The 19,016-nt window shown below is 41.5% G+C and overlaps 1 protein-coding gene across 1 annotated transcript; it reads left to right on the top strand.

The window, feature by feature from the left end:
• The first annotated feature begins 9,577 nt into the window (after positions 1-9,577).
• Positions 9,578-16,593, top strand: LOC145413391 (uncharacterized). Its single transcript, XM_080283078.1, has 2 exons — positions 9,578-10,327; positions 16,099-16,593. The coding sequence occupies exon 1, from the start codon at positions 9,752-9,754 to the stop codon at positions 10,277-10,279; it is 528 nt and encodes a 175-aa protein (XP_080139204.1). The 5' UTR covers positions 9,578-9,751; the 3' UTR covers positions 10,280-10,327; positions 16,099-16,593.
• Positions 16,594-19,016: the final 2,423 nt, after the last annotated feature.

The raw sequence follows: 19,016 nt of genomic DNA, 5'->3' as shown, positions 1-19,016 counted from the left end.
AATAAATTATAACAGACGTACACATGGATGGAAGAGGTTGATGAGAGAGAGAGAGAGAGAGAGAGAGAGAGAGAGAGAGAGAGAGAGAGAGAGCGTTAGAACGTCGAAAGGTGTCTATTAATAGGATTTACTGTACTTAACCTGAAGCAAAATCACGATTAATTTTCGTTCGCAACTGTAATTTGTTTCATCGGGATGGATAAAGATTAAAGGAGTATGTATAATTTTCCCATGTCTCTAATTACTCCTACAAAAAAACGATACTTATTTACGAGAGGAAAATGATCGTAGGCTTATCTTTTATCCGGAGGAAAAACAAGGATAGGGGACTGCAGAATCTTCCATGGTCTATAATCCTTCCTGGAAAAGCAAGTTTAAGTTATGAGGGGAAAACTGATCGTAAATACGTTCGAAAATGCGACCCTTAACAACGTACAGTATTGTGGTGCCCTCGTCTCATCTTGCGTCTGTCTCGGGCGATGACGTAGGCGAATGTGATGATGAGAATGATGACAAGGATGAGGTCTGGATGGGTGGTCAAGATGGGGAATGTGGGTGTGTGTGTGTGTGTGTGTGTGTGTGTGTGTGTGTGTGTGTGTGTGTGATGGTGCCATGGATGATGTCTCCTAAATGGAGAATGTGTTTGTGTGTGTTGGCACAGTAACGATCGTTTTTTTTTTTCTTTTTCCCTACGCTTGCATGCGTCTTGTCCTTTCCCTCACATTTTTTTAATGCAAGGAAGAAGGAACCGAAGGCCAGGGCCTGCAAATTGATCTCTCCAAGAAAGAACAAAAATAAGATGAAAGAAAAGCATTCGGGAGCCGAATGCTAATCGCCTGCCAGAATATGCTGTTGCCCAAGTCCAAGATTTCGGCCATATCTTGATACCCTGAAGATTTCATGTTGATAGCTCAAGCCGTCCTTGAGATATAATGGTGCTAAAGGCGAGCAATAAGAACGGCAGCCATTTTGGTGACCTTGACGGCGAGTGCCCATTTTCGAACTCGTCCAGGATTTTGGCCGTATCTTCATACCCTGAAATTTTCATGTTGATAGCGCAAGTCGTTTATGAGATATAATGGGAACACACACACACACACACACACACACACACACACACACACACACACACACACACACACACACACACACACACATACACACACACCGCTCGCTGGTGTAGTGGTAACGTTCTCGCTTGCCAACTGGTGGACGGGAGTTCGCGTCTCCCTCAGGTTGCGAAAAGTTTCACTGACGAAGTGGGTGGTTACTGTCCCCCTCGAGCAAGGGGACGTGTGTGTGTGTGTGTGTGCGTGTGTGTGTGTGTGTGTGTGTGTGTGTGTGTGTGTGTGTGAAGGTCACAGCCTTGCCCTTAGATCGGACTATATGAGCTCTCAGCTCCCTTCCGGGAGGGTAGAAAACTGACGATCACGACCATCAAGTGATCCTGACCGACCTCTCCCTCCCACTTATACCGTCCGCTCCCCCCATCCCATTCACTCCCCTTACCTTCACCTTTCTCCCCCTCGTTCCCTCCCTCACCCCATTCCTTCACCTCTCTCCCCCTCCCTCCCTCCCCCAACGCATCCCCCTCCACCTCCTCTGCATGACGTAGTGTGAGTCACGAGGAAGCTTCAGGAGAGTCGACGCCGCCCCAACCAAGAAGGTAAAAATAACCCTTACAGTACCCCCATCTTTAGCACCCCGACTTTATTTATTACTCTTTATTCTTATCATGTTGCTTTATCATCCATCTTTATTTTAGGAGCATGCCTTTTCATTCCTCCTTCTTCAGCACTTTCATTTTATTTGTCTTTATTGTCTCATACCCTTTTGCCTTATCATTCTTTCATACTAGCAAATATCTTCATTCATCCTTTATCACTCTCGCTCAGCATATAACTGTCTGTATTTTACCGTTTTCTTTCGTTTTATCATTCTACATTATTTCATTAGCATACCTTATCATTTCTCGTTCTTTAGCCCCCTCGCTTTCTTTATTCCCATTTATTTTTATCGTGTTCCTTGCCTTATCATTCTACATTACTTTATTAGCAGAATTCTTCGTTTTTCCGTCCCTCCCTTTATTTGTCTCTCTTTTTAGCATAACGTTTCGCTCTATAATTCTACATTTTATTAGCATATCTTTTCATTTCTGGTTCTTAGGTCTTCATGTCTTTCTAACACTGCCTTTTGTTTTATCATAATTATGCTTTCAGTTTACCTGTTTATATGAATTTTGCAGCATACATTTCTAGTTTTTATATCTTTATCGCCATGGGTATAGTCTATTCTGCAGTGCCTATATTATTGTTATGCTTTTGTTTTATAGCTGTATATTGTGTTGTTAAGCCGCCTATTCTGTTTCAGGTAACACCAGACACTTTATTCAGATGAAAATGAATCATAGGAGCCTGAGAATTAATAGTTACTGTTAACCCAGACGATTTTATTTAGCTGAAAGTGAATTACAGGAGTCAGGGAGAGAGAACATACATTTTTACTCCTGCCCTTCATCGTCACATATTTTTTATAGCACTAGCACTGCGTTGTATGCTCGGTGGATTAAGGGCTTTCTTAACACATCATCCTCGGCGATTTGTTTTGCACATTACACCATTCTTCCTTCACTACGATGCCGTCTTTGGGGTTTCATTTTTCCCACCATCTGACGATATTCTTTACTGTAGATGCTATTCTTGGAAATGTAGAAGCTACTGTAGATGTAGTTTTCATTAACCTCTTCAGTACAAGAGGCCTTTCCTAAATTGAATAAAATTGTATGGAGGTAACAAAAATAGACAACATACGTCATTGGATTTCAGGGGCAAAGTATACTGGAAGTATATAAATGAAATATAACAAACTATTGAGATGTATTATGAAGTACTCTCTCTGACAGTGGTACCAGGCGTTTTCCGGGTTAATCAAGTTAGGGACAGTTGATCTAACTGCAACGCCATGAAAAACATTGCACGCATTTTATCCTTTAAAAGATATGAATATCACATTAGGGGGTCGAGGATGAGGCGGCGCCCCCTCCCCGAACCCCCAGGTGCAGTTCTAGTAGTGCCTACAATGTAACTGAGACTAGGTATATTTATGCAAAATTTTATTTCTTTATCTTGAAAATTGTAGCTACTGGGGTTCTGTTGCTGTGTCCTCTCCTCTAAGCCTCCAAGCATAGTTTCTAAGGTATCGAGTATTTACTCTCTCCTTTAACTATTATTATACGAATGGCGCTTTAAATATATATATATATATATATATATATATATATATATATATATATATATATATATATATATATATATATATATACTGTAATGTGGTTAACTCTTGCCAGGGGATCAGGGTCATGGAATATGCCCCTTTACCCGTGCCTCGCTTGTTTTTCATAGGCTGCCCGACAGTTACTTTGGCTATATCAGTACCGGACTCATTCAGCACTGTAGCTTGAAAAGTGAACCGTGTATAGCAGACTAACAGACAAACAGACAGACACTGTAAATGATCTTATTCACAATACCTTTTTGTTTGTTGCCCCTTATTGACATATGCAGGTTACTCCCTTATCTTGTCCCCTCCTTGTTCTTCCCCTATCATAATCTTTCTCGACGTTCATATCTTTCTTCTGTTCATCATAGTTTTCAAAGAATTCTGTTATTTTTCCCTTGTATTGCATGCTTTCTCGTCTTACATACTGTACTTAGGTCTCCGCACCAAAATGTGGAGAGCTATTGCATTTCCTCTGTTTCTTTCTTCCATCTTTCAGGCTCCTTTTCAGGTGTCACTTCTTTATTTCTTCACCAGTTGGCTTCAGACTTGGCACAGTTGTTCCTTGGGTCAGTAGCCCTAAATGACTTTTTTTGCTTAATTTTTTTAAATAGGAATTTTTGGGTCAAACGTCAGATCATAATTATAAACCCGCATATTTTGAGACTCTATGTTTCTGTATGTTCATTGATCATCTTGGTAGTTTGCACAAAAGCGTGTCAGTATACTGTAGCTATATGGAGAGCATTTTGCATTCCCTTGGGAATGTTGGCATTCTTGACACCCTTATCCCCCCCCCCCCACGTTTTTTGTCTTTGCCCATGTTCTACACAGTACTACACGTTTCCCATGTTCTCTTCATTTTTACCATGTGTTGTTCGTGCATTGTAATGAACTTCTCATTTCCCTATGTTCTTTGGATTTTTTCACATGTATTTTTCCCATGTTATATATACATATTTCCTTTGTTCCTGTATTTTATCCATGTATTTTCCTGTCTCATATTTCCATCACTCCATAGGTTTATCATAATCAATTAATCATTGTACTTTTGTCTTGAGTTATTTAATGAAATGAGTTATTTAAGAGGAGCCTGTGGAGTCACGTGGAGAGACAGGCTGACGAATGAGGATATAAAGGAGCGTTGTGGTGTGGATGTGGATGTGATAGGAAGCGTTATGAGGAACACACTGAGGTGGTTTGGCCATGTGGAGAGGATGGAGGGTGAAAGACTGACGAAGAGAGTGTATGTGAGTGAGGTGGAGGGGGGAAGAGGGAGGGGGAGGCCGAGGATGAGATGGAGGGATGGGGTGGAGAGGTATATGAGAGAGGGGGGGGTGAGTTGGGAGCAGGGCAGTGAAATGGCGGGGGACAGGGCGACTTGGAGGCGATTTGTTTGTGGCCACCCCAAACGGGATTGAGGCATCTGGCAATAGATAGATAGATAGACTTTTGTCTTGTATATTTTTCACAGTTTCTCAGTTTTTTAATATGCATTTTACATCAAACGGTACTCAACCCCTCGACTAAGAGAGACCTCTCCTAAGCTGAATAATAGCGTCTGGTGTTAGCATGAATAAAGGAGAAAAGACGTAAGCGCATTGAAAGGATTAATCTCTCTCTCTCTCTCTCTCTCTCTCTCTCTCTCTCTCTCTCTCTCTCTCTCATATTGCCCCTTGCGAGGTGTGTGGTTTCCAGGGTAAGCTAATAAAGAAGATTGAATAGAGATAAATGGTTCTCACATTGTTCTTGTTGTCTCTGTTACCATGTTATTGGCTGGGGTTGAAGAGGGAGCCTTCAGGTGGTGGCGTCGATACAACCAGCCGGCCCCGTGCCCGATTATAACCTACATTCATCCATAAAGTAGATGTGCAGTGTCTTCCTGTGCATTCAGAGAAAACATGGAAACTGCATTCCCACTCCTTCGAGATTCATGCCGATTTATAAGAATTACAAAATATTATTACTGTGTGTGTGTGTGTGTGTGTGTGTGTGTGTGTGTGTGTGTGTGTGCTTTGCATCCTGTTGAAATACTCACTTACGCTGCACAAATTCATATCTAACATTAATTGGCGTTAAATACCGCTTCCCCCACTGCGTCACGGTGAGCATTTTTCCTACACAGCTGAAACTTCGACCCACGCACGCAGAATCTTGGCACACATTCTGAAAATAACTTTTTTTTTTTCCCTTAGATCTTGAGCCATATTTATAAACTCTACTAAATTTCATTTGCACATAAGATTTGCTCGTACTTGCGTATAGTCTGCTTTTGCCATTACTCATGTAGTAACCAAACGCTTTACAGCGATATTAGAGTAGTAGTAGTAGTAGTAGTAGTAGTAACAGTGGTGGTGGTGGTGGTAGCAGCAGCAGCAGTAGGCGTGGTGGTAGTGGTGGTGGTGGTTGTGTTAGTAGTAGTAGTAGTTGTTGTTGTTGTTGCTGTTGTTGTTGTTGTTGTTGTTGCCGTTGTTGTTGTAATAGCAGCAGTAATAGAAACTTGGCTAATCGGGATGTGAATCTGGTGGAATGCAGGCTTAAGTTGCCCTTTTGCAGTTCACCATCCTCCATTCGGGGAACAGGGAGGTAGCAAGGGACGTTTGTATAACCAGGCAATGGAGCCACCTGGTTATATCGGTTCCACCACATGAAGGAATCCTCCCCCGGCACCTGTATATTGGCTAAGATCTTTAATGTATACTTGCCTTGAAGAAACACTATTCCTGGCGTCCTTTGTGTTATTTCTGCGATAGTTCTTTCATCTAAACTTGGCCCGGATTTTCGTCCTTTTACAGGTTATTATTTTCACGTAGCTCAGTGGCACAAAAAGGACAATTCTAAGGCTGTGCCTACTTGTCAAAGTGTATCTCTGTGATCTGCATCAGTTTCTAATGAAAATCTATTGTTACAACAAAGCATTGAAGGTGGAGGTACAGTAATTTTAGGCCAGCCAAAAAAAAGTCCTACGATTCATCTTCGTGACTTGCATGTGTTTCTGGTTATGATCTGTTGTTGCAACTAAGCATATAAAATGGAGATATAGCAATTTTAGCCCAACCTGAAGCAAGGAGAAGACAAGTGACGATTTTAATAAGCTTAGGAGAGAGTCCCGTAGTGAAATGTTATGAATGTCGCTATTAACTTTTCGAATTTGGAGTCTCTCGGTCTCCCTCCCTCCTCTCTCTCTCTCTCTCTCTCTCTCTCTCTCTCTCCCTCTCTCTCTCTCTCTCTCTCAATCTTACTACTTATTTTTGGTTTTATCAAGTCTGGCACAAAGCCATCATAATGAAGAGGCAGAAAAATGCATAGTGATCCATAAACAGCGCGCACCCACTAGAAACTCACCAGACGTATGTGTTGCAGGGACGGCTCAGTCTGCTGGTGTGGGTGTGTATGTGGCAGTGGGAACGGCAAATGTATAAATGTTGCAGGACAAACGTAGAGAATGCTGACTGGTCCGTCGCCGCAACACACAAGAAATTGCCTAGAGGAGTGGAAAAACAGTGTTATATGTCTACCATCCTGTACCTTAGCATGAATATTAAAAATCAGGGACAGTAAAGATAGCTTGAAGTAATGTTTGATAAAGAAATTAGAATATCCACGACTATATGAAACTTACAATAGTATGCTGCAGTATTTGGCTCTCTCATGATTTCGACAACTCTAATACATTAATGCACTTAATGTCAAATAATTTTATTCAACTTAGAGGGAATCATTGGAGCTTGAAAGTCTTAATCTGTTACCATTAACTCTTTTACGATCGGAGGAATTCAAATAATAATTCCAACTAACATCTGTTTTATTCAGGTGAATCATAAGAGCATTGGAGTGTCAAAATAGCTCACTGTAATGCTTAAAGGAAGTAAGAACTGGAAGTGATTCAAGAACACATCTCGTCAAGCTCTATATATATCCCTATGAATGCATATGTGCTTATTCGGTAAGACCACCTCCACTCTAACCCAGAGAAGATCAAACTCATCGATACTCAGAGTTTGATTGCCTAATAGAGAACAGACCTGAATGGCGCCTTCTTGCAATAATGAGAAATCTGTTTACCTGATACATGGATTACTCATTGCGATACTGAGAAGCTGTTTGCCTAATACATGGATGACTCCTTGCGATATTCAGAAACTTTTTGCCTAATACATGAGTGACTCCTTGCTGTATTGAGAAACTGTTTACCTAATGCATGGATGACACTTTGCGGTATTGAGAGAATGTCTAATACATTTATTACTCCTTGCGGCATTGAGAAACTATCTAATACATGGATGACTCCTTGTGATATTGAGAGAGAGAATGTTTGCCTAATACAGAACATGTATGTATGACGCCTTCTTGTTAATTGTCATCTAGCTACCTTCATATGATTTTGTAGAGTTTATAACAAACTTGTCGTAGTGAAGGGATTGAAAATTATTATCAGGAACCAGTTTAGTACGATGGTATCTTTTAGCTGAAATCTAGCTTCCCCCGAATGATTTTATTCAGACTAGAAGTTCTACAACAGATCTTTCGTGGTATAGGGGATTAATGAAAAGTCTGGCTTAACCCCTTCAGTTTGATGACGTGTTGTGTTATTCTTGCTCCCGTTGGGCGATTTCACTGAGCCAAGGTGAGACTTTTCGAACTTGAAGGGTTAGATATAGCCTTCTTTAACCCCTTTAAAACGAGGGGTCTTTCCGAACATGAATAAAATCGCATGGAGATTAAACCAACTAAGCTTCTGTTCTCTTGTGGTTTAACGTGGCCCAGATTTTTGTCCTTTTGAAGCTTATTTCACGTAACTCAGTGGCAGAGTAAGACAATGTTGTGTCTCTTCATCCTTTCCATATCACCTCTTCACGACTAACTACCGTACTCTAATGTTACAACTCAGTATTCAAGATGAAGAGACGCCAGACTTTAGCCAAGTTAGAGGAAAAAGGCTTTAACGTCAAGGTAGGTATGGGGTTAAGGGAAGGACCATTAACGCTTTATTCCGTCATAGATACTTTGAGAAGCAGCAGTTGGCACGGGATGCTTTGTAGCACTCTTTCCCAAACCATACATTTAGTGTATGTTATTCATATTTCTTTACATACTTTGCACAGGTAACATACAAGAGGATGCTATAACGTGTATTTGACAAGTAAATCGTTGAGAAATTCTCCTTAGCCATGGAAACTATGGCCCTTAAGTAAAAAATTATTAGGGTCTACGAAGTCATAGACCTTGAAATTTATATACTATATTCGTTTCACCTTAACTTGGCCTAGATTAGTGTACTTTCATAGCTTATTTCACGTAGCTCGGTGGCAGAATAAGACAGAACTATGACTCTATTTTCCTTCCGTAGCACTTTTTCATTAATAGCATCATATTCAAGTGTTGATCTGCTACTACAGTTGAGCGCTGAAGATTGATGGATGGCAGTTTTAGACCAAGCTGGAACAAAACGAGTACAGTTCAGTAACAGCAACAAAAATCTGCCTTATGTACCCTATCGTACCTGGTTAGTGGAGGTCACACTACAATTTCTAGTTCACTGTTTCAGTCTGGAGTGATATGAAATATCAACGTAAGTAAGTAAATAAGTAAATAAGTAAGTAAGCTTCCTGTCGTAACTAGCATGTGTTTTGCAGGAAGCACAAGAGTTATGGGGAAATTCTGTACTCTTCTTGTCCTCTTATACTACCTAAAAAATCTTAATTGGGTTTGTTTCGCATGTAGAACAAAAAACATATGATTATTCACACTTTCATTGCCATGTCCTTGCAGAGAGAGAGAGAGAGAGAGAGAGAGAGAGAGAGAAAGAGAGGGAGAGAGAAAGAGAGAGAGATCTGTAATGGGAGAAAAATTAGAGCATATTCTTTGTGGCTGTCATTCCTGGACACTGATAAATAATGACAGCACGAGGTTAGGCTACCTAGACACAATCAAATAATACAACTGGTCTCGTGTAACCGTTTAAAAACATGCCAAGTTACGTAAAACGTGTTTCTGTGGGGGAAGCCATGTGACCATCCCACCTGGCCTCTGACTCAGGGACATTTGAATGGACGGGTTTTCTAAAAGTCTACAAGATTTGGGGTTCACAGAAGGGAAAGAAAATCTCGAGCATGCACTAATCCTTGAGCAAGAATGCATGGAGAAGCTAGAGCAAGATTGTCATGCTCTTAAATCGCGCATTCAAACTTGGAACCGGCAACTGCAGCTTGGACTGAAGTTTTGGCAGCAATATGGCGTATATTTTTATATATTCACCCACAAGCCAGAGCGCCTTCAGTCAGGTGCTGGTGGTGTTAGATTCACTTTGACATCTGGCAGCGAGAGTGTTGGCAGGGTTAAGCCGCTACAGACTCTGGGTGGAGAACTGTGCACCTCTAATTTTCACGCTGAGGAAGTGAAAAATAGTTTGGTGGCTCATTGCGCTACGATCCGCGCGTTGAGCCTCAACCCTTGCTGAGTCTCATCTTCCACTATGGATCTCTTATCCCCTACTGAGCACTTGTGTCCCCCTCAGGAGCGGCGACACAGCACACACCTCAGTCCCCACCGTCACCATGGCCCCCACCCCGCACGCAGTCCACAGCGACACCCCAGCTTACGGAGCACTCGAAGTCCAAACCGCCACCACTGTCCGCACTGCTGTCGCAGCTCCAGTGGACGTCGCCTGGTCAGGAGGCATTCCACACATTCTGCAGGGCGCAGTAGAAACAGTAGCCCCGTGGGACACGCAGGCTCCAGTCGAAACAGTAGCCCGGTAGGCCATCACGGGTCTAGCAGAAGCAGTAGCCCTTTGGAGCAGCACGCCGTACACAGAACAGGCAGCACTAAGTCACACTTGTCCAGATCAGCGAGTCCAGGGGGCCATCAGAGCAAGAAGGACCAACACACTCAAAAAGGACACAAACGTTCCAGTGAGAAGCATCGCCATTCAGAACACCATCACCACTCTGACGCCGCCACTCAGGTCGACTGTTGCGTCCAGACGGACACCATTACATAAGTGGCGTGGCCGTCCAGCACATCCATAAGTTAGGACGTTATAGCAAACGTAAGTTTCTAGTTTAAGATAAGCATAGTAACACTTGCTTTATTGGGAAACTGGGCTAAGAAGATATTATCTGTTCAAAGTTTCAAACGTAGACTTACCATCATTATTCAGTAGCTTCTCCTTTGAAAATAGGATGGGTATTATGCGTGACGTTGATTCACAAATTTACGATTAAATCGCTGTGTATATTACAGATTTGGTACTGGACTCAAAAGTAAGTTCGTCTCCGGCCTGAAATATACAGAATAACCTAAAATGATTTTCTTTTCGACTCTAAGTTTTGTTTCGAAAGAAAGGGCGAAGAAATGGGAAAATTGTGCGTTTTTCTGTCCTTGTCATTACTGCGGAAACTGTACATAGTTACGACAAGGAGTTATTAATTATTATTATTATTATTATTATTATTATTATTATTATTATTATCATCATCATCATCATCATCATCACCATCATCATCATCATCATCATCATCATTGTTGTTGTTGTTGTTGTTGTTGATGCTCTTGTTGTTGTTGATGTTGTTGTTATATCATCATCATTATATTATTTGTTAAATGAGCGTCGTGGTCCGTATCCACCTCATTTGCTGTGGGATGTAGGATGATGATCAAGCCTATGCCTAGAGTCGGACACACACACACACACACACACACACACACACACACACACACACACACACACACACACACACACACACACACACACACACACACACACACACACACACACACACACACACACACACACATAGGGAAAAAAAACTAGCAAAGCTACATGACATGACTAGGAGTAGGCTTTTCTCAAACTGTTATTCTAAAAACTGCCAAAACTTTACCAACGTCACAAAACAATAGAGTTAAAACTAGAAACCAGCCTAATACCACCATATTTTTTCATAACAAGTATCAATATTTTAACTTACCTAACATCCTCATTTAACACACGTAACACCATTCGCCACAGACAGTGACTCTCAATCTTTTCCGTTCTGTGGCTTCGAAGATAATAGAAAACAACGTCTGTGGCCCCTGTCTACATCTTTCTTTGAATTAGCAAAAAATGTATCCGTGTTCAGATGAGTAGCGTATGCTGGCTACAATGCTCAGACTAAGGATGCAGTACATGCGCGAAAAGTAACAAGATAAAAAAAAAATAGTAATGTTAAAATTGCATTTTTGCTGCTGATTTGGTTAATAGTGGATGAGCATGACGGAGATTATCGTCCACGCAGAACCAGTTATGCTGAGACTGGTAAACAAAAAGAGCAGGAGCACCCGTATATCCATGCATGCTGTTTTTTAGGTACCAACCCAGTCTCGCCCAAAACTCTCTCTCCATTTTTTTTTTTTTTTTTTTTAAACAAGTGGATCGTTTCAGAGCTCTAGAAATTCTTATTGCATTGTCACCAGGAATGCTGTCCACGAGAGGAATGACAAAAAAGGAATTCCGAATGAGTTTTACTTGAGGAATACTATTAAATTTCACCATCAGTGACTCCTGATATTCAGGATCACCGCTTTTACCCTGAGAAATATCCCACGATCCTCCATAGGGCCATGGACCCGAGGTTGGGATCCAGTGGTCTCAGATAATCAGTGCCATAACAAAGTGACTTAACTAACACCATCACAATATAGTATCGTTAACTCTATCATCATCACAGTCTTATATAAGTAACACCACAGTCTAACATAACTAACACCATAGCCTTTGCTGCGACTAGGCAGAATGAACTCTGGGATTAGGCATCTGTCAGTATAAAATAAGTAAAGAACTGCTGTGGTATTAGTCATCATCATCATCATCATCATCATCATCATCATCATCATTATCTTCATCATCACCCTTTATCCCATTAAAACATACGGTGAACTGGAAAATCATCATCATTACCATCCTAACACTAAGCCCAGTTAACATAATGTACTGTAGGTTAGCGAAAGTGAGTCAGCTAACACTGGGCTCTGTGGTAGTGCAAGTGGCTGGTGCAATACTTCACTACTACATTTAGCTCGCAGGTGTGGAGCAATGACGTTGGAATGAGTGATTTATTGCCTGTGTATCTCCACCAGGGCAGGAGTCATCAAGAGATCTTCTTTTTGTCTTCCAGGAATTTATTGCTTTAAACCCTTCTACCAAGAGGACGTTTTATCGATAATTTTTTCATATTTATCTCTCTCTGTTGTCCGACGCGCTAATCCCGTAAGAGGTGGCCACAAACAAATCGCCTCCGCGTCGCCCTATCCTCTGCTGTTTGACAGCCATCCCACCAACTCACACACCCCTTTTTATCTTTCCATTCCATTCCTCCATCTCATCCTTCGTCTCCCCCTGCTCCTCTCCCCCTCCACTTCACATACATGTACTCTTCTAGTCAGTTTCTCCTTCTCTATCATCCCGACAAGGCTGCCGTTAAACGAACTTTTTGAGTATTGACATTTCGAACTTGAGGGGTTAAACGCAGTCCTTCATTAACCCGTTCACTACAAGACATTCTTCTAGTAGTAGTTGAAGTAGTAGTGGTAACAACAACGACGACGACAACAACAACAACAACAACGACAATAGCAATGATGATGATGATAATAATAATAATAATAATAATAATAATAATAATGACAGTCCCAATATAGGCGCATCATTCATCCCTACACCGTTCTGCGCTTGAAAGAAAAGTTTTTACTTGTCATATCAGTTGACTTGCCTTTTACCTGCCAATATCCACGGACTGAATGAATCACCTAACGAAAAATATTATACTGTACCCTTCTTATTCTAACGTGGCTTAAATCCGTCATGTTTTCATACTGAATGCTGATTTGTAAGAATAAATTAGCGTTAGCATATTATGTTAGTCACGAAGAAGAGTTGAGGATTGGATGCAGAGTTGTTGTATTGTCTTTTTCTGCTACTGAGCTACGTGAAAGAAGCTGCAAAAGGACGAAAATCTGAGTCAGGTTAGGGTAAAAAGAGCGCAGTGATTCCGACCTCAGACTGAAAGAGTGTTCTATGAGGCTGAATGTCGTCCTGTTTCTTGTAGCGTCTTATTTTTTTTTTTTTTTTTTTTTTTTCCAAATGGGAGAATATAGCCAACACGAATCTTTAAGAAATTAAAGAAATAGCTGGCACAACGATAAATATCAGTCTCAATAGGGCTAGGTCATAGATACATTGCTTCACTTTTAGGTTAGGTCCGTTAGCTTGGATCTTCATGTTTGGGAGACCAGCGGATTTTGTATGCGAGTATGAACTTGCAAAACGAGGAGATACAATGTGCCACTGAAACCCATCCTAACGGACCTGACAATACTGTGAAGCAATTTAACAGTGACCCAGCATTATTCAGACCCACATTAACGGTCATGTGTCATCTCTGGCTCACATCATGGAAGGACTGCGGATCTCCATCTTCGTTCGCGAAAGGATGGGTGCGTTGTGTCTCCATGCAGTTTACTGCCAGCTGTCTATCCCCATAGAATATTCAATATGGCCTTAACAAAAACTAATTCAAGCCTCTCTTCAACTCCTTTTAGCAGTTATAATTCTGTGCTTCTGTCAGTCAAGTGGCAGACGTTTAATCCCAGCTCATCCGCTGAGGTCGCAACAAATTGCCTCCCCAACGTAGTCGTACATGGTAATTGTTTTCTTCCGCCATGTTCTAGTCTTCCTCTCTTCTTTATACTCTTCTCTCTTCTGTCATCTCCCAAGTCTCATACTCTCCTGATCCTTCTCTTTTTCCTCCTATATCCAACTTTGTCATCTCAGCTCATCATTACTATCTTCCACCGTTCTACGTCCTCCCTCCTGCATGTACTTCTCCAGTTTATCCTTCCACCTCTCTCTCTCTCTCTCTCTCTCTCTCTCTCTCTCTCTCTCTCTCTCTCTCTCTCTCTCTCTCTCTCTCTCTCTCTCTCTCTCTCTCTCTCTCTCTCTCTCTCTCTCTCTCTCTCCATTCTCTCTCTCTCTCCATTCTCTCTCTCTCTCTCTCTCTCTCTCTCTCTCTCTCTCCATTCTATCCTCTCCTCTCATTTTCCAAGTCTCTTCGTTGCTTCGTTCTTCTCGGTTCCCTTCCATCATTTTTCCTCATTGTCCTCACTCCCCTTATCTGCCGGGTCTCATCTTTCTTCTTTCTCCTCTTGTCCCTCCCATCTTTCTCATTTGTCTCTTTTCTTCTCTCATCCTCCAGGTTTCTTCGCTTTTTCCTTCTTCTCTTTTCCCTCTTCTATCCCAGTCTTCCCCATTGCAACTAACCACCTCTCCCTTCCAGCAGTCTCAGCCACCTTCTGTCATGTACCGCTCCTCGTGTATCCCCGCACTAGTTCTCTGGCTTCCTCTCCTAATTTTCTTCTTTCCACCAAGCCTCTTCCTTTCGCAATCCTTCTCCTTTTTAAACTCATCTTCCAGACTCCATTACAACTTCATCACCACTCCCTCACATCGATTTAAGCCACCTTCCCCAAGTGCACCTCTCCACATTTCGTCCCCTATCTAGTTCTCGGTCTCCTCTTCCCCGCGTCGTCTTCAAAAATCTGATAATTACTTGATAAATTTATCCTTCCGTTTCCAAGTGAGATGCTCTTCCGTTTCCAGAAATATTTTGCTTATGGTTTTCTTCTCCCACCGATTGTCCTGTGTTGTACTATTCTCTTCAGTGACGGTGATATCTATATTGTTTTGCCTATATTATTAATCTTCATACAAGGACTCCCGCGTACTGAAGGGATGAGAAACTGTTAACTCACGACGATTTGATGTCCATTAATTTTTTGATTGGCTTGTGGCAGACTATAATCTCCAGCTTTAAAGAAGCCTCTCGTAATAATAGGAAGAAAGGCTAAATAAGGCTGTCTTCTAGGCGAAATTTACTTGTCAGAGACACTTTGTCAATAAATATTCGCCTTATGTTCAGCCAGCAACAACATACTTACTGTAGACTAACTCCCATCAGCTCGCGTTTTTTTTTTTTTTTAACCTCCCAGAGGGATTTTTTTTTTTTTCTAAGGCTCTTCTTGGTGGTCTCGTCCTTTTCACAGTCACTCTTTTCACGCCCTCATGACTATTTCTCAGCCGATCGGCCTGAAACATATGGAGACACCAAAGCATGAGATCTCTAGACGATTGCCTCAGATTTTCGATTTAGGTCCTTAAACTGATTTTAAAATGCAGAAAGCGTAAAGAATCGGGCACGAATCCACCAAAAGATGGGCACGAAAAGGAACTAACTGGAGGAAATGCAGAGCAGTGAATGAATCTGCGTGTCATTTATAAAGAACAACGGTCACACGCTTTCCTTATTGGGTCTTCTGTGTCTGACTCCGAGTTTTATTTAAAAAAAAAAAAAAGTTAAATAAAGAATAAATACTACCCTCCTGAAATACTCTGATGGACTCATTTAGGCCTATGGGCCCTCTGGTGAAAATTAGTACCCCCCAATCTCTTCTGTTCGAGGAGTCTCATAAGCTACACACTGTATAACTGTCTGTCATTAGATTTTCAAATGTACTATGGCACGTTTACCTTGACCTGTGAAAGATCCCTAACGCTTTTTAGCTCAGATGCTGGCCAAGACGGTGTAGTTAGATTGGAGTGTTGATTTTACTAATTAACAAGGAGACTCATTCCTTCCCCATAACTAAGGTTCATCAATTTTCATGCAACCACGACTTAGTATTCGTGTTGTGGGAGTGGTCCAGCTCCACCAGATGTAAATAAACCATCTATTGTATTTGACAGATTCCCCATATACTAACTGCCAATTAATTCTTCCACAGAGACACCGCGGGCCGGGGAGAGAGTAAGGCATCAAGAGAGGGAGTGACGGCTGACTTGTGATGCCGTCAAACGCCCTCACACGCCCTCCGCTGATGCTGTCAAGATATCCACCCACTGTGACTCTCTCCCCCCGCCCTACCTCACCATCCCCTGTCCACTTTAACTTGTTTTAAAATTGTACTCGGGCTGAAAGTATTACTGATAGGATGTAGCAAGAGATTAACGCTGGAATATGATGCCAGTCACGAAGAAGTGTTAGGGAAAAGATTTATAGCTGTAGTATTATTTTGCCATTGAGCTACGATAAATAATCTGCGAAAAGACAAAAAACTTCACCAAGTTTAGGTGGACGAACTATAGATCTTAGAGCCTTATGAACGCTTCCGTAGTCGTTAGTTGTGTGCTTAGGGACCTGTAACTTGTCGAGAGATATTTGGTATTTTAAGTAAGTTGATATACTCGTAGTCTGTAATAAGGTCTTTGATATTAATAAACCTCAGGGAGTAGTAATGTTCGCTGTTTATATATTCTTGTGATGTGTTGAGAGAAATGACGCTGAATGTACTGTAGATCCAGACAAAAATATAACTGGGTTAGATTTTACGTAATTTTACAGTGTTTGCAGCTTCGTTTTTTATTCACTTTCCTGAAAGGTACTGAAGAGGAAATAATTTGGAAATAGAGAAACTAATATATATTTTCTGGCGTCAAAATAATATTCTTATATATGCTGCAGCCACTGAGAGGGTTAAGTCAAGTTTACCCGTCATCCAGTGTACAAAATTAATTTTGTTTACCTTCTAGTTTATATATTCGAGAGAGAGAGAGAGAGAGAGAGAGAGAGAGAGAGAGAGAGAGAGGGTTTAACTGAGAATGCTACACTAGACACATACTTAGACTTCAAGGTGCAATGAAAGAATATGGCTTGGATCAGTTTGTTAGTGCGCAATAGACAGAGCTAAATAACACTTTTTTTTTAGGGATCTGTGCCTCTTAAGTTTACCCTTGCTCAGGCCAGAAAGTTTTAAGCAGATGAGGAGGACCTTCAGAAATACAAGGTTGCATTTCACGTTTGCCACTACAAGCTGACTTAATATCTTCATCTGTCTTCCTTTGCGCAAGGAATCGAAGATACTTAACACTGGTATAGATTCACGTATACGAGTATATTGGTGAAGCCTTGATCTTACATTCTGACAGTGAACATAATTCTTATCGTTTTATCTAGCTATCTGTATATCATCCAGTTCCAATTTACCCCTTATGGAAAAAAGAGTAACAGGAAGGATGGGAGAAACATGGTTGGGGGAAGAACATACGCAGAAAAAGAATGATAATGGCGAAGGAAAAATTAGGCAGCAGCGCTCTCTTGATGTATTGTGTACGCTTTTTCCTTCACCTTCATTCATATTCTGTGTCTGCCCTCCTCTTTCGTATTTCTCCCAGCCTTACAATTTATTACCCTTCTTTCCAGTTCAGGTGGCTCCACATTGAGTGACAAGCGTAATGGTTTCCTGTAACTCAGGAAACTATTTACAGTGCTGAGTGGTAGCCATATGACCAGTTAACGAGGTGATGTGGAGCCTATTAAGGTGCCCCTGCTGAATGGGTGGAGAGAAGCAAATGCTGCCTCCATCCAGGACCCAAATCTCCACACTTTTCCCCGCACCATGCTGCGATGAGGCGCTGTCTGCTGCAAGGGAAGATTGGTTCACTCAACGGGATAGCTTTGCGAGGGCAGTTGCTTGCCTGCGGTTAATGGATCTGCTCAGCCAGACAGACCGGGCTTACTCAGCAAAAGCAACCCCATCAGTTGCGTTAGAGTCCGAGGCTAGACTGCTTTGTCCCATCATATAAGGCAAGGGTGACCAGTCTTGCTTTTCCCTGAATGGTATTATGTGAACAATGAATCCCAATCAACCCTCAAATGGAAACCCTTATGACCTCATCCTGCTGGAACTTCTTAACGCACTAGACCATCAGGCTTTCATTTAGTTATATTCTTACTATGCAACTTCGTATTACAGGACACCATTTGGTTTGTCATTCAGTGACCAGCTACTTGAAGGTTGCCTAACATCGAGTGAGTGGATGGTGAGCGCCCTCACCTGCCATTAAAAAAGGATCGTACTAAAGAAGCTACATCCTTATTTCTGTTTTCTTTCATTAGTGATTGCAAGGAGAGCAAAAAGAAAAATGCAGCACAAATGACAGATAATTTTGATACAAGAATCCGTATTGATAATATATCTCTACCATTTGATGGCTGAAAATGACGAACACAAAGTAATACAAGGATACGTATCAGGTAATGCAGCCCCGGGATACTTTTAATCAAGACTAGAATATACATTGGTCTCATTACATGAAGATAATGTTAATCCTCTCTTTTAGTTGAGAAATTATTGTTCTCCAGTGCAGAACATGAGAGAATGCATTTTTTCTTACGTTTCCTATTTCCTCTTAATACATAAACAATGTGAGATCTCAAAGCCCACCACTTGCATTAGTGAGAAACTATAATGATGATGATGATGAAACGGGATGATGATGATGATGAAACTGGATGATAATGATGATGATGAATCAGGATACTGCTAACATATATTCGCGTCTCATTCCCCTTGATGTATAGGGCTCGTAAAGAAATAACTGGGTCTTGGTGCGTCTCTCTGGCATTATCCCGTTCGCCATGCCAAAAATGTTGCTGTTGGTGGTGGTGTGAGTATTACCAGGGGGCGGAGAGGCAGGCGGGGGGTCGTATTTATAGAAAGGTGTAGCTCTGCCAAAACCATAATCAATGTTAGTCGCTCCTGGCCTCGAGTTCCTCTCAGGGCTTAAAAAAAGATAGAAAAGAAAAAGGAAAATGTATGAAGGGAAGATGTAAGAGGTAGCCATAATATACAACGAGGTTGTG

This window comes from Coenobita brevimanus, chromosome 96 (genome assembly GCF_032717465.1).
Source record: "Coenobita brevimanus isolate Jiangsu-jjx chromosome 96, ASM3271746v2, whole genome shotgun sequence".
In the NCBI taxonomy this organism is placed as follows: domain Eukaryota; kingdom Metazoa; phylum Arthropoda; class Malacostraca; order Decapoda; family Coenobitidae; genus Coenobita; species Coenobita brevimanus.
Note: the sequence above shows the minus strand (reverse complement) of the source record. Positions and strands in the feature narration are given on the sequence as shown.